Source organism: Patiria miniata, unplaced genomic scaffold (genome assembly GCF_015706575.1).
Source record: "Patiria miniata isolate m_02_andy unplaced genomic scaffold, ASM1570657v1 HiC_scaffold_27, whole genome shotgun sequence".
Lineage (NCBI taxonomy): Eukaryota > Metazoa > Echinodermata > Asteroidea > Valvatida > Asterinidae > Patiria > Patiria miniata.
Window position 1 is genome coordinate 6715005 of NW_024037066.1, and position 13730 is coordinate 6728734.

General features: G+C 40.1%; 2 protein-coding genes across 3 annotated transcripts in view; one reads left to right on the top strand and one right to left on the bottom strand.

Annotated features, from left to right (window-relative positions):
* The window catches only part of LOC119734450 (gamma-aminobutyric acid type B receptor subunit 2-like), a 76250-nt gene that overhangs the window by 13352 nt on the left and 49168 nt on the right, over window positions 1-13730 (bottom strand). For both annotated transcript variants that reach the window (XM_038207955.1, XM_038207954.1), the window contains exon 12: window positions 11386-11521. In XM_038207955.1, the coding sequence (XP_038063883.1) occupies window positions 11386-11521 (136 nt within the window). The remainder of the gene's footprint in view (window positions 1-11385; window positions 11522-13730) is intronic.
* On the top strand, window positions 6171-10072 carry LOC119734451. Its single transcript, XM_038207956.1, has 4 exons — window positions 6171-6551; window positions 7610-7711; window positions 8272-8421; window positions 8927-10072. The coding sequence occupies exons 1-4, from the start codon at window positions 6339-6341 to the stop codon at window positions 9089-9091; spliced, it is 630 nt and encodes a 209-aa protein (XP_038063884.1). The 5' UTR covers window positions 6171-6338; the 3' UTR covers window positions 9092-10072.

Sequence of the window (13730 nt, forward strand, 5' to 3'; positions counted from 1 at the left end):
TTTACTTCCGGTGTTACTGGAAGTACAATGAGAATGGAATATAACTTGAAAACGGAAGTATTTTACTACAACCAAACAAACTATATGGAAATGTTTAGTGGGAGATGCCAAACACAAAACAGGCATGATGATGTCATCACTATGAAACAGCGCCCTTTAGCGGCATTTCAAAGACAATTTATTTGTTCTGAATTTAAAATCCACTGATCAAAACTTTGCCAGATTGCACCTAGACATTAATTGAAGAACTGCAAATAACTCTGCAAGGTTTCAGAATCAGGACGTCATCAGACCGGAAGTTATAGTAGAGAGAATTTGAAAATGATCAGTTTTTTTTAAAATCAAATCCAGCATTTGATCTGTGTCTAATGACTATAATTATGGTTGCAGCACAAGTAATGATATCCGGTACAATGTTAACCTTGGGCCTCAAAATGCAGTAAAAAAAAAAAGCCGGAAGTTTGACGTTATAAAATACATACGCTGAAAACAATCATTATCATTTTCGTATTTTCAAAAGTCCGTTTCTCTTCATGATGAGCAATATTCTCTCTGAACTATACTCAATATTCAGTTTGTACATTTTTACCGATGGCCTCGTCAAAACCGCATAGGACGTGTACGTGTAAATTAAACATTTATCCCACCGGAAGGTGCATATTTTGTTCACATTAACAAAAATGGTTCCACTGGAAAGGCTGAAATTTGTGATCCTTGTTATTAATATTTTTCTGGTAATGAAAGCAAGGATTCCTCAAAAGCGCCCTGTATGCACTGCAGTTCGCAAGCCTGAAGAAACAAGTGGAGAGGAGACAATGAGAAGAAGTTACAGGTTTTGTTTTTTTAGAGCTGGAAGAAAAATCCAAGAAGAATATCCTCAGGAAAACCCACGAAATCTAGTGGGGACTGAAAACCCAATCCATTATGTTGGCCCAGACAGGATTTGAAACCGGATCACAGCGGTGGAAGGCGAGGAACGAACCGCTACGCCAACCACCCCCTTGTTCTGTTCTGGCATAAGCATTTACAACTCATCTGGTGAATGAAAATGTTTACAGAAACATGTGGGAATAATTTCTCAAACTAAGAGAATGGTTCTGAAAAGAACCAGAGGTATATAAAGTCGACGTTCCAGTCAGTATGCTTTTACCGTCTTCAGAAGAGGCAGGACTGTGTCCCGTGAAACAGTTTCTTGATTGGTCACCAATTGCGAATCTCTATAGTTTTTCCTTATTTTGTTAGTATTCTGATTTGGGATGTGTACGGGTTAACCGCAATAGATAGGTTCTGTGACAGGAAAAGGAGTCAAAAGGATAAAACAATCATTTATTGAAAAGGAAGAGAAACGGAAATAATAAAAAATGAATGTAATTCGTCCTAGTCATTGCTATATAAGGTTCTCCAAACAAAGAGTCCGTGGCTATAGACTATTCATTGTTCGTTAAAGTTTTGTCCCCCCCCCAAAAAAAAAACCCCAACAGATTCCTTTTCTAAATTGCTATTTTCGAAAGCAATACAAAGTTATTCACGTTTGAAAGAGACATCAACCCCTAAAACATCGGAATCAGTTTAGTTATTGAATAATTATTTAAAATTGATCTAATTTATGGGGCTGCCGGACAATAACTTCTCTCAGGGGTAGGCTTGTTCCCCGCCAACAATCAGCTTTGATAATGCGCGGACCATCTCCAGTTTGCTCGCAAAATGGATATGTTAATGTCTAAAACAAAAGTCATTTCTTTCAGAGGTTTACAGACGTCCAAGTGGGGGGGGGGCAAACCTTGATCAGAACAAAATGCAAGCGCCAAGCCCTAACGGCGTGGGGTTCGGGGCCCGCTTCAGGGCCCCTAAAAACAAATTGGATTCTAGACGCTCTGCGGTGCGATCTGAGGCAATTTCTGACCACTTTAACCAATTTTGTTAGGAAAATATCATCATTTAAACATCATTTTCGAGTTTGAAATCAATGAACCAGCTATTCTGAGCTATAGAATCAAAAGTAAAGGCTACAATTTTTATTTGGGGACGGAAGAGTGTGCGCGTGTGGGTGGGTGTGTGTGTGTGTGGGGGGGGGGGGGGGGGGCAAATGATATGATATCCCCCACTTTAAAAAGGGGAGGGGACATGTCTCCTCCGTCCCCAAATGATCGACGCCCATGCAGACGTCCAAACCGTGGGGGAGGTTTTGGTTGGAACAAAACAATCAAGTTTGAATTTATTAGAAAGAAAAAAAATAGAATTTGTTAAAGAACACGCGGAACGCAACTTTGACAGGTTAACGTGAAGTCGCAAGTTTTGAACGCCCCCGTGGCCTCTTACATGGAGACTAGTTTCCCATCAAATTCCCTTTACGTTAATTGGGTGAAATTACTGCCAAAAAAACAACTTGTCAAAAAACAAAGAGGCGTCCTATGAAAAACTGAATCCGTTTGGATATTGTCAATTGACGGGTGTTTACTAATGACGAAGCGTTTAACCTTCGAAAGCAATTTACTTTCAAAGGATCCATCAACTTTCGTTTTTGAATTTGTATCTGAATAAAAGTTTGGATTTTTTGTCAATAACGCCAACGTAACAATCTCGCTTAAAAAAAAAAATCATGACGACATCGAGACTTTGTTTGTCTTACCTCAAAATGAGGTCACGTACTAAAAGGAGTTGGGAAAACGTGATTGAAGTCTGGTAAGTTTTAATAATTATTTAAAGATGTGTACCTCATGCAGCTAAAAAAAAATTGATTTTGTTTTGTATGTTTTGTTATAACGAAACAAACAAGCTAATTTATCGCTATTTTGGGCGTCTGCAAATTCCGGAAAAGGATGTTCATTTTGCGCACAACTGAACCCGCCCTGCGAGAGACGAATTGTTGTCTGACAGCCAATAATTCGATTTTTCTCCGTCAAGAAATAATTCAATAACTACGATTTCTCCTGTGGACGCTTAGACCTCAAAACCTCATTCCAATGCCGACCGTGCAACCAAGATCCAACGCAGAAACCATGGGCGTCGCCAGGATTTTTTCTAGAGGGGGGCAAATTTTTTTTTTTTACAAAAATGCTTGTATTTCTCAACACATTCTCGATTTATCAGTTTTAGAGGGGGGCAGGGACATTTTGCCCCCCCCCCAACTCATTAAATTTACACCACTTTGTCTTCGCGCCTCTTTTTCTTTTCTTTTTCTCTTTTTTTTTTCTTCTTTTTTTTTTTTTTTTTTTGCTTTTCCGGGGGGGGGGGCAAGTGCCCCCCTTGCCCCCCCCCCCTCGCGACGCCCATGGCAGAAACACACGAGTTTGGAAAAGGGCGCGAATAACGGACCTTAAACAAACTTGAAACTCCCTTGAATTTCATAGATTTCCACAAAATACTAATAATTTATGATCGTTTTGACCTATTGGTGAGGAGGGGATCAATTCATCATACAATCTATTAGCGTGATTAACTTAGCAGTACTAAATCGAGAGTGGCATTTAATAGTCAAGTGGCTTAGATCCTATTTTTGACAAGATCGTGACCGACTGGTCCAATGCACCAAACTTGGCAGAAAGATTCTTATAGCTTAGAGAAGATATTTAGAAGGAGTGACACCTGATATTCTCTTGGGAAGGGTGCCTAATTTGCATAAATCGTAAATACCTGCCGTGTATATTTATTCCCATATTTTGGTATGTAATAATTTGTATATATTTATGTTGTTTTTAAATCATTTTGGGGATTCTAATTACATATCCTTACATAACATTTTCTAAAGCATATAAGTGACTGGATATTTACGAGGTTATAATGAGAGATCCAAAATGGTTTCCAACTTACCATTAGGCCTATACCCTACCGTTTCCTCAGATATCATGAGGTAGTCTTGCCCAAACTCAGTATAGATGAGCTTCTAATTCACAAAGTGACTTACTGGCACAGTTACCCTAATGAAAGTTTATGGAAAATCCCGTGAACAATGATAACATCATGATATTTAGCCCAGCGCATGGCCTACCACACCTCCCCAGCGCCTTCGTTCCCAACATTTGGAAAATGTTTTAAAGCCAGCAGTCATCAACATTTTTTGATGAAAAAACCCCCGGGATTTATTTAAAAAAAGAAAGAAAAACCAACATTCAAAACGTAGTTGGTCAATTATGCTTCCTCAAATGTGTTCATCAGAGATGGTCATTGGTTAAAAAGATTGAAAGTAAATAGCGACATGACTCCGCAGAACGTCGCACCGTGGGAAATCTAATACCTACATGCTCTAACCAGTGTTTTTACGCGTGTATCCGTATAGAGACGGATGTACCTTAGACAACGGTTGTTAGAGACACGAACGGGAATCTGCTGTGCCATACTGCTACTTTCCCCACCGTTCTCACTTGTTTTGTTGTGTCGTCCAGGTCTGCCCCCGCGACATCCTTAGCTTGGCTACACCCAACAATAGTCCGGTCAATTTACAACAAAACAGGGCCTGACCTGTACCTGGCACTAATTGCAAATTCTAAGAATTTATTTTTACACTGTCACTCAAGGAAGTTTCACTGTTTAACACATTTAAAATCTAATTGAACGGAAAAGTGTTTTTATTCACCTTTTCTTGAATAATTTTTCATCATACGTAAACAGCCGTACTTCGAAGGGCGCCATGTTTTCCTTTCCCGTCAGAAAATCTGTTTCCATCACGCACGAGACTTCGTGAAACACAACTGACCACAGCAGACGACTTTTCTATGTCCGCCAATTATTCAAATATATGGGAAGTTACTTTGCCGTGGTAATATTATCCCACATTTTCTTTAAATCAAGCAGGAAGTTGGCGTAATACTATCCCACATTTTCTTTAAATCAAGCAGGAAGTTGGAGATTTTTCTACTGCCTGAATTATTTATTGGTTAAAATAGATCATTTCGTGCTCAATAAAACCATTTATTTTGGGGAAGATTTTTTTTGGCATTAACAGGTCTACTTGAAACATAGGGCGGACAACGATATAATGCACGAAGTGATCCATTTGAAGTTACATTTTAAGGCGTCCACGCACATAGGCCTGGGCCCAATTTTGAATTTTAGGGATAGGCCTATTTCCAATCCGAAATCTGGGACGGTGTGTTTGTTTACTGAGAAATTTGAGGTCATTGGAATAACTTTATAAATGGTTAAAAATGCATACTCAAAAAGCCTTAATGATGTAAAATAAACGGAATTAAAATCTTGCAGTGACAACTTAGCCGAAGTCTGGCCTTGAAAAAGAAAAGAAATTAGGCATTAATGACAAGTGTATTATCAATATTACAGCCCCCCCCCCCAAATCAAAGCCTTATGCCGGGGTGTTCAAACCAACTTCCCCCACGTTGACTTGGCCTTTGGGTCCCCTTGGCATTTTCCCCCTTCACTGCCTGCCTCCTAATACTGATACGCCTCAGTGAGCTTTCATCACCCATGGACTAGACACTGACACGCCTCACTGATCAGCCAGCATCCCTGCTCAACTGTCGCATCCCTGACTCGCCTCGTTGCTTCCAGTCCCACGACAGTGTACATAACGTCCTTCAGTCTCCTGACGACGGGCAGAGCATACTGTATGAAACGGTGAATTCTTTTCTTGGACCTCACAAACTCACTATGAGATTTGTCACATGGTGCTACCGTGAACCTTTATCTTATCGCTACCTTCGCCATGCAAACCTTCAAGCAAACTAATTAAAGATGGCAAAAACGAAGGTGGATTTCCCTGGGTTAAAAATACAAAGTTACAAAGCGAATCAGTCAGTCAGTAAAAATATCTTCAGACGCGTTTGGTTTCAAAGAAACAGCCAAGTTCGGATCGGGGAGACAAATCTTGGAATAGTAAAACCGGAGTATCCTTAAAATCGGAAAAAACTACAGACGAGGGCAGGTTGAACCCCATTTTAATTTCCTCGAACCGTACCCGAATCCTGTTGCGTAGTAACCACAATGTACATCCTCCCGTGATACAAAGTGTTCATCAGCAGTTTGCAGCTAAAAGAACAACTTGTACATGACGTCAATGAGTGGTTCCGGTAATAGCCAATCCGGGGAATTTTAGTTTTTTGTTTTGGGGTTTCTTTTTTTTTTACGTTCCCTATTACTTTCGCGGTTTTATTTTATTTCAATATATGTTTAAATTAAATGTTCTCTAAGGTTGCGTCATTATGATCCCGGAGCTAGAAGCCTATATAAGAGGCACTTGTCAGCTCTACATACAAAACGCTCTCGGTAACTCATATTCGCCTAGTGCAATTATACATTAATAAGCGATTTATTCATCGCATTATTGCTTCAGCTAACGACTTGTTTTCTCAGAGTGTTTACACACACTGCAATTTGTTTTAACAATGTTTCCAGCCGGGTTTTCCGTGTGCCTCTTGACTCTCACGTGTTTGTGCCTTCTTGAGATGCCGTGGCCCACCTCGGCTCTACCGCTACACCGGCTTCTGGCGGCGAGGCGCCCGTCCAGGAGTGTGAGCGCGCTGAAGAGGCACGCTTCCCACATGGCTACCGAGGCCGCGACGGTGGTCGGTTTGACAGACAGCCTTCACCTGACCTACGTGAGTATTCTTTGCTAGGTATAGGGTGGGGTTGGGTGTAAACCTTGTCTGGCTTAGGCTACATCTCTGGCTCCAGAATCATATTCAAGCCTTTAAAAGCCCAGCCAATAAAATTGAGTATTAAACTTAAAGTTGCATTCTCAGTGCTATTTTCGAGTTTCGTCTCGAAAAAAATAGATATCTTTTCTGGCGTGCTTTTCTAAAAAGTTCTAAAATGCATTAAAGTGCTTTAAAAAAAAGCATTCGCTTTTTTATAGTAACGTTTAGTATTACTTTACAAATCTCAAATTACTTGTGGTCTGACAACAATGCCGTTCTTGGTTCCCGCCTCACCATCAGTATCGATAATATACAGACCGGTAACCAGTCTGCTCACAAGGCAGATCTGTTTGTGCCCTAGATAAAATAATTTAAAAACGTCCTAGGGTTGCAGACGCCCTAAAAAAATTTAAAAAAATAAAAAGATTTGAAATGTTATTTATATGAAAAAAAAAACTGTTGTCGAAATTCTTGAAGAGTTTGGGGAAACATCTTTAGTATATCTAATATGAATATATAATTTTTTGGATATCCCTGCTGAAGATAACAATAGACCTATAAAAGCTGAGGCCGTTGATAGCTAGGTGAGGACTAAACATCTCTGGAGCCGATTCCACACACGTAGCCGAGGTCTGCAAAAATAATGAGCAATGCGAGGGCGCCCTTTCGTTCGTTCACACCCCGAGGGACATCTGTTTTTGTAATCATAACAATGCGTTCATTCAACTAACGGATGGAACTTCCTCTCGTTTGTCAACCTCGAGCGCCATCTTGCAAGGTTTGCCACAAGGGCATACATTTAAGCCGTGGTTGGCAACAGATTTGGCCAAAACTTGCGTATTAACACCCCGATTCTAAGAAAGAGACATTTTTATGAGGTCCTTCGTAGCGTTGTTGGTTATTTTGTATTTTCAACAATGACAATTGTTTGGAAACATTTAAAACTTATCCTTATTTTTGCAACGCTTTGTTTTTGCATTTATACAAATTTATACAAATTTATGTTTGTTCTAAAACAGATGAGTGCTCGCTTCAACGGAGACAGAACGATTCGCAGCGACGAATTAACAGCGCCCTCTATAGAGCTTCCAAGCACTTACACAGTTGCCGCAATTATCTCGGTAAGTTTTTGTTTCTTCACGATATAAACATATTCAGTATTATGGTGATCTACCTATCTGACTGACTGACTCCCCGACTGACTGACTGTCCCTTGTGAGCCTGGCAGTGCCATCGTATAGGATTACCCCGTTACGTCACTGAATGGGCTAAATTCGACCCATCGTGTTGACAAGATGCATGACATGAGTTCCAAAACCAATCTAATTAAATTGAATGGGATTTAGTGCGCCCTTGTCCTGCGACAAGCTTTAATAGGCTTGCAATTTTTTTGGGGGGGGGGGGGGTTGAGGGGTATAGCGATCTTTTGTGTGTGTGGGTTATTTTAAGTTTAGACCTCTAATTTATATGACTCTCATTGGACATAATGTGTCATGTGACCTGGGTCAGCTTTTCTGTGTGCGCACAAACTGTGCACATTACATGCTCGTGTATCATTTACGACATAAAAAAAATGACATACCGACAACACTTTGCGACGCCCGCGTTTCCTGAAATGGACAAATGACCACGAACTTATATTATATGCGCCGCTTAAACATTTTATGTCATCTTAACACAGGACACCGAGATAGTGCGACGTCACTACGACAATTTACGGAGATACAAACAAGTGCTGCACGCTGTTGGCGAGACTGAGTCGGAGTTCTCTCAAAGAATAGGCGAAGTTGTCGAGGACTTGGACCAACTGATTGTCAGAGTTGGACAAATGGTAAGTGGCTGTAATTAAGTGCGCACTAGATAGCTCGCGCGCCCTCCATAATTTTGGGCCTCCAATCATGGCCTCTTCTTCGTTAACTATGTTCAGCACGTAAAGCTCCTCGCGTTTTATCAAGATTTGACGCAAGGATACGTTACGGGTCTCTCAATATCACCTTGTGACTTTAAACGTCGAGATTAAAGTTAGTGACCGGACCGATGAACCAACAAGTTCGACAACCTTTTTTGAGTTCAACGCACAAAAAGATCGGAACCCGTGCGCGTTGTGATTTTTTATTTTGACTTCCAGAAATATGGACTCTTTGGACGTACTGTGCATGCCTCGGTGCATATAAATGAAAAATGCATGTGTGGGGCCTTGATTTCATAGTAGTTCAAAGCGACCATATCCCACAGAAGTCAAAAGTGTATACATCGGAACAGAGCAACCCAACACAGAAAAAATTCCAAACCCAAGTAACCAATTCCCCTTTTGGACTATTTTTTCCCCCACCCAGCATGAATTGTTCAACCAGTCAATCGGGAATTCACAACCAGAAGCCGTCGGTGCCTACCCGCAAAACACGGAGCGCAACACACGAACTCTGTTCGTGCTGCAAGAGTTCAAGACCTACATGTCCCAAGTGGTCGACGACTATGTACAACTCTCCAGCCACCTCTAGAACCAACCCAGAGCTCTAAGCCAAGGCACAAGGTGATCCAGTATCAAGTCAAACCCCAAGCAAGACTTTCTTGTGACCAAGCTTGTAATATTTGCATCGTGATATGACTGGTACACGTAATGGATTAAAAAAAAACACAATACGGTTTGTGCAACAATAAAACACCAAGAATTTCGTGGGATGCAGATTGATTACGTATCCTTACTGAAATATTTATGCAAATCATTTGCATGTATTTATAAACTCTTTCAATTACAAATTTTAATATATTGAACTTGTATTTTTAATATATTGAACTTGTATTTTTAATACATTGAACTTCTATTTTGAATATATCTAACGCATATAGTATTATATTTATATGAATGTATGTATTTATTCTCAATGAACGTGGGATGCAGTTTGATTACGTATCCTTACGGAAATATTTATGCAAATCATTTTGTATGCATTTATTAACTCTTTTAACTGCACATTTTAATATATTTAACTTGTATTTTTAATATATTTAACATATTTATTTATGTGTTTATTCTCAAATATTTTGCAAGTGTGTGCTTTAATCAAAATAATGTAAAACTTTCGATTGAAAACATTCCTGACTACTGGTATTCGTATGACTTCCGATGCACTCTCAACCAACAGGTTGTCAAAAAAAGGATAAGAGTTATTTATATGTAAAATGGAAAAATTCGTATTTAAAAGGTTTTTTAAATATTATAATTGACCACGTGGTCACGTGACATTCACGTGACTTCGGAAAGTGAGTGGGTATCCCACCTAATGAGTATAAAAAACAAACCTGTGTTTGGTTTCGTTTTCGAAGCTTATCCGAAAGTGTAAGTCAGGGAGTATCCGATATCGTAAGAATGTATTATTTATTAATGGTACCATACCTAACTCATATATTATTTATATCAACTGACGCTCAATGCTACCGTCACATGAGTAAAATAAATGAAGAAGTTAGACCTGATTCAAACTGAACAAAAAGTGAACAGCTGTTGATTTCTGTCCTTAATTCGAAGTCATTCGTTTTACTTTCAGACTCGAATAAGAGTCTTTACTTAGTATGAGAACATGGTTTGCCACGGAACTTCGTGATGTGAATTATCATTGCTGCTAATGTGCTGGGTATATCAAGCAACTTCCCGGTACTAGGAGAAACTTCTTCTTTTTTATAATCAGAAGTGTACTTATTATATTCAGAAGATATCTTTATGCCATCTTTGAAAATAACGAAATTTACCCCCCCCCCCAAAAAAAAATTACAAAGTTATGGATTGTCCATACGTTCGAAACAATATATTGTTTGTCTTTCTTTAATATGGCAATGAGTCCAACATGTCTATAAAGAGATCATCATAAGTCTTTCAATACGAAATGACTTGTATTGAAATCTGCTGACTATTAATAGACCCCCACCCCTTGTACCGGGGCGCCCTCACCGACGGCAGATTTTGTTATACAAAAAATCAGTGTCACCTGCCCTCAGATGTGACGTCAGATGCCCGGGTGTTTTGAGGTTATTCTTTTTATAACCATACGTATGGTCATAAAAAGAATAACCTCAAAACTATTCCAATGGACAACACCTGACCCGTCGAATGTCACGCCTTAAAGGTACAGTCCATCATTTGCAGCTATCCAAAAAGTAACTGACCAAATTATTGTTGAAAAGCATACTTGGTTTAAAGATAGTGAGGGGACTAAACTCCCTGTGAAGTTATTCTTTCTGGCAAGCTGTCATTTTGAAGAAAACATTAAAAGAAGGTCATTTCCAAGGATGCGTTTTTAGACTCATTTTTTTGGAAATTTCCGTTAGTAGTTCGTGTTTAATTCGGCGAAGCCGTGAATGTGTGTGCGCAAGCGTTGACACGACGCACACGCGCGCGCGGTTGCTATTATTAGTCAGTTCAGTGCGTGACACCGTGTAGTTGCAATCGGCTGAATAAGAACGTGTCCCAGACGCTGATTTCGGGCGCAGTTTAAACATGAACAGGCAAATTTTGAATTAAAAACAAGATCCTAGAATATTGTTTTTCTCGGAGTATATACAGCATTCACTGAGCCGAAACCCCATCGGGTCAGTTGTTAAGCACCCTTCTTTAGATTTTGAGCATTTCTGCTGCTTCAAACGAAAAAAAATGCACAAATTAATGATGTTGCCTAGTCTACATACCTTTAACATACACGCAACACCGACTGTCGCGTTTTGCGATCAGCAAATCAGTCAAGGAACACCAAACCCACATAATGTTTTCCTGCCCGGGGTACGATTTAATCAATTTTACCTGACAGTAGATCCGGCCGTTAAAGTCTCCCTGTTTCACCTCCATCTTGAGTGCAAACAGGAAGGTGGAGGCGTACAGGAGGATGCTGCCCAGCGCTATCATGTTGTTCAGCTGCGGGCTGGATATCTTGATGGCACTGGCAGAGAAAACAAAGAATAGCCGTTGTTTGATTGGTTCAAGAGAAGACCCCCATTCAATAACCCGTTGGAAAGGGAAACAATCTTAGATTGCGTATTAAAAAAAAAGACCGATATTGTGTCTTACTTGTTCATGACCCAGTTTTGATATTTTGACAGGACATTAATTTGAGAGTCTTTGAGAGGGGAAGAACGTTTTAATGCTCGAGTGATTGGAATGAAACATCTTAGATTGTGTGTTCTAGAGATCATTTTAAGTTGACTGTATCCAATGCACTTGTCTTTAATTGTTCATGACCCAATTTCAACATTTTGACAGCCTCGAGGTTATTCTTTTAAAGAGGGAAAACAATCTTTTCATTGTCGCAACTGTTCTCGGCAGGGGATAACAATGTTAAATTGCAGAGTGACGTCACGCGAGGTCGTCTACAATAGCGACCGTTCCACACAATGTCCCGTCCGCCATTTTTACCGTACATTCTTCATGAGCGATTTAGGTGAACACATTCCAGTTGAGATTTTACAGACATTAAGAAGAATAAGTAATACCGAAAAATGGGACAGACGTTCTCCGGGATTAATTTTGGCTCCGTGGATAACGGGTGATACTCAGACTATTTGCACTGCTACATAAGGCCAGAACGCATGTAGTCGACTCGGCAACGCGTGCCCGCGGTGGCGTATGACGTAACCACTTCTAAGGCGTATTGAACGTGGACCAACTCAATGTTATTGTTTACGTCACGGTATTAACAGTTTTTCGGTGTTTTTTAGGTGAAAATAATTTTCACTCGATACTTGCCCTTTCAAAAATGAAAAAAAGAGAAAAGAAGAGAACAAGGATTCACGAGTTTTACGTGGTTTAAGCAGTGGTTGGTTTATATACTCAATTGGTTGGTTTCAAAAAAATAATAGCGATTTTGATTTTATAGAACAATTGGGAATTGTCATTTAAGAATTGTATAAGAAATTCTCCTTTCTTTCTAAACAACAGCCAACGTTGTATGAAACTCCCCTAGCTGCTCAAACTTCCCCTCCCAAAAAGTACATCTTGAAATGAGTAAGTCTGGGCATTGCCGTCAAGTCAATCAATTGACTGTTACAATTCCAACCGGCTGCAGCAAACGCAATTACAAACGTTTTTTTCGTTTGTTATAAGCGCGTTTCGTTGGCAGAAATAACGCTTGTCAGCGTTGATTTCTGAACTCCCTCTCAGGTGTTGTTCTGGCCTAATGTGCCCTCCGGCTGTCAAGCCCCGGTCGACAGGCTTGCCCTCGCCCCCTGTCAGATCGAATACTTAACAGACATAGCATCGCTTAATTTGCCTAGAAAACATTTCTGTTTATAGGCTTTGTGGCGGAGGACACTTGGGTAAATATTTTGATTCGCTAAAGTTTGCCGTGACGTCGTTCTGCAGTTTTCTAAACCCCTTTCCCGATTTCAAAACAGAAGAAGATAGAATCTTTCAGGTTATTTAATACTCCAAACATACGCAGGTAGTATCCGTGCCCTTTACGGCAACACAAATTGACACAAATTATGGAAAGACAGTATGAGGGAAAAAATAGTTAAGAGATAGTCAGCAAAGCAAACGAGATTCAACTTTCCTGTCGCATTGGGAAAATGAATATGGCTCGATCTGACAAATTATGTCAAGATTTCAATCATCGCAATTTAAGTGAACTCCAGTCCCGGTTTTTCTCCGTCAATTTATCCATCTGGCGAAGGCTGATCGCATTTCCCACGTCTCTTTCCATTAGGTCTGATAAGGGTCAAAATAAATTGCACCCTCTCTCGTCTCTCTCCCGAGTCAAAAAGAAATAATTCAATTCAATCATTGTTGCTATCTGCTGTGGGTTTTTTTGCCCACTTGATATCACCAGCGGACACTTGACGCGATTCCGGTGGTTATTATTCTGGCCGGGCGAACGACCAATTACCGGCCGGGTGAATCGGCCGCGGCCTCGGGTACCCACTCGGTCGCCCGTGGTCCACGCTCTTGTTCATCTCCTCTATCTCTTACGAATTTCCCGTTCATCAGTGGTCAACATTTCAATAAGAACAAATCGAGTTGGTTAGGATTACTATTTGGTTTAGTGAGCACATACTACCAACGTGCAGGTGCAGCACAATGTAAGGAAAGAGAGATTTAATCTCTTTTGAGTCAATGATCATAATCTTTTGAGTAACTCTTTTAAAGATGAAAGC

What these genes read in the sequence shown, in the direction of transcription:
- LOC119734451 (XM_038207956.1), top strand. Translation starts at nt 6,339, where the DNA reads ATGTTTCCAGCCGGGTTTTCCGTGTGCCTCTTGACTCTCACGTGTTTG. An exon ending in ACAGCCTTCACCTGACCTAC is followed by an intron (nt 6,552 to 7,609) that starts GTGAGTATTCTT and finishes GTTCTAAAACAG; the next exon opens with ATGAGTGCTCGCTTCAACGG. An exon ending in TTGTCAGAGTTGGACAAATG is followed by an intron (nt 8,422 to 8,926) that starts GTAAGTGGCTGT and finishes TCCCCCACCCAG; the next exon opens with CATGAATTGTTCAACCAGTC.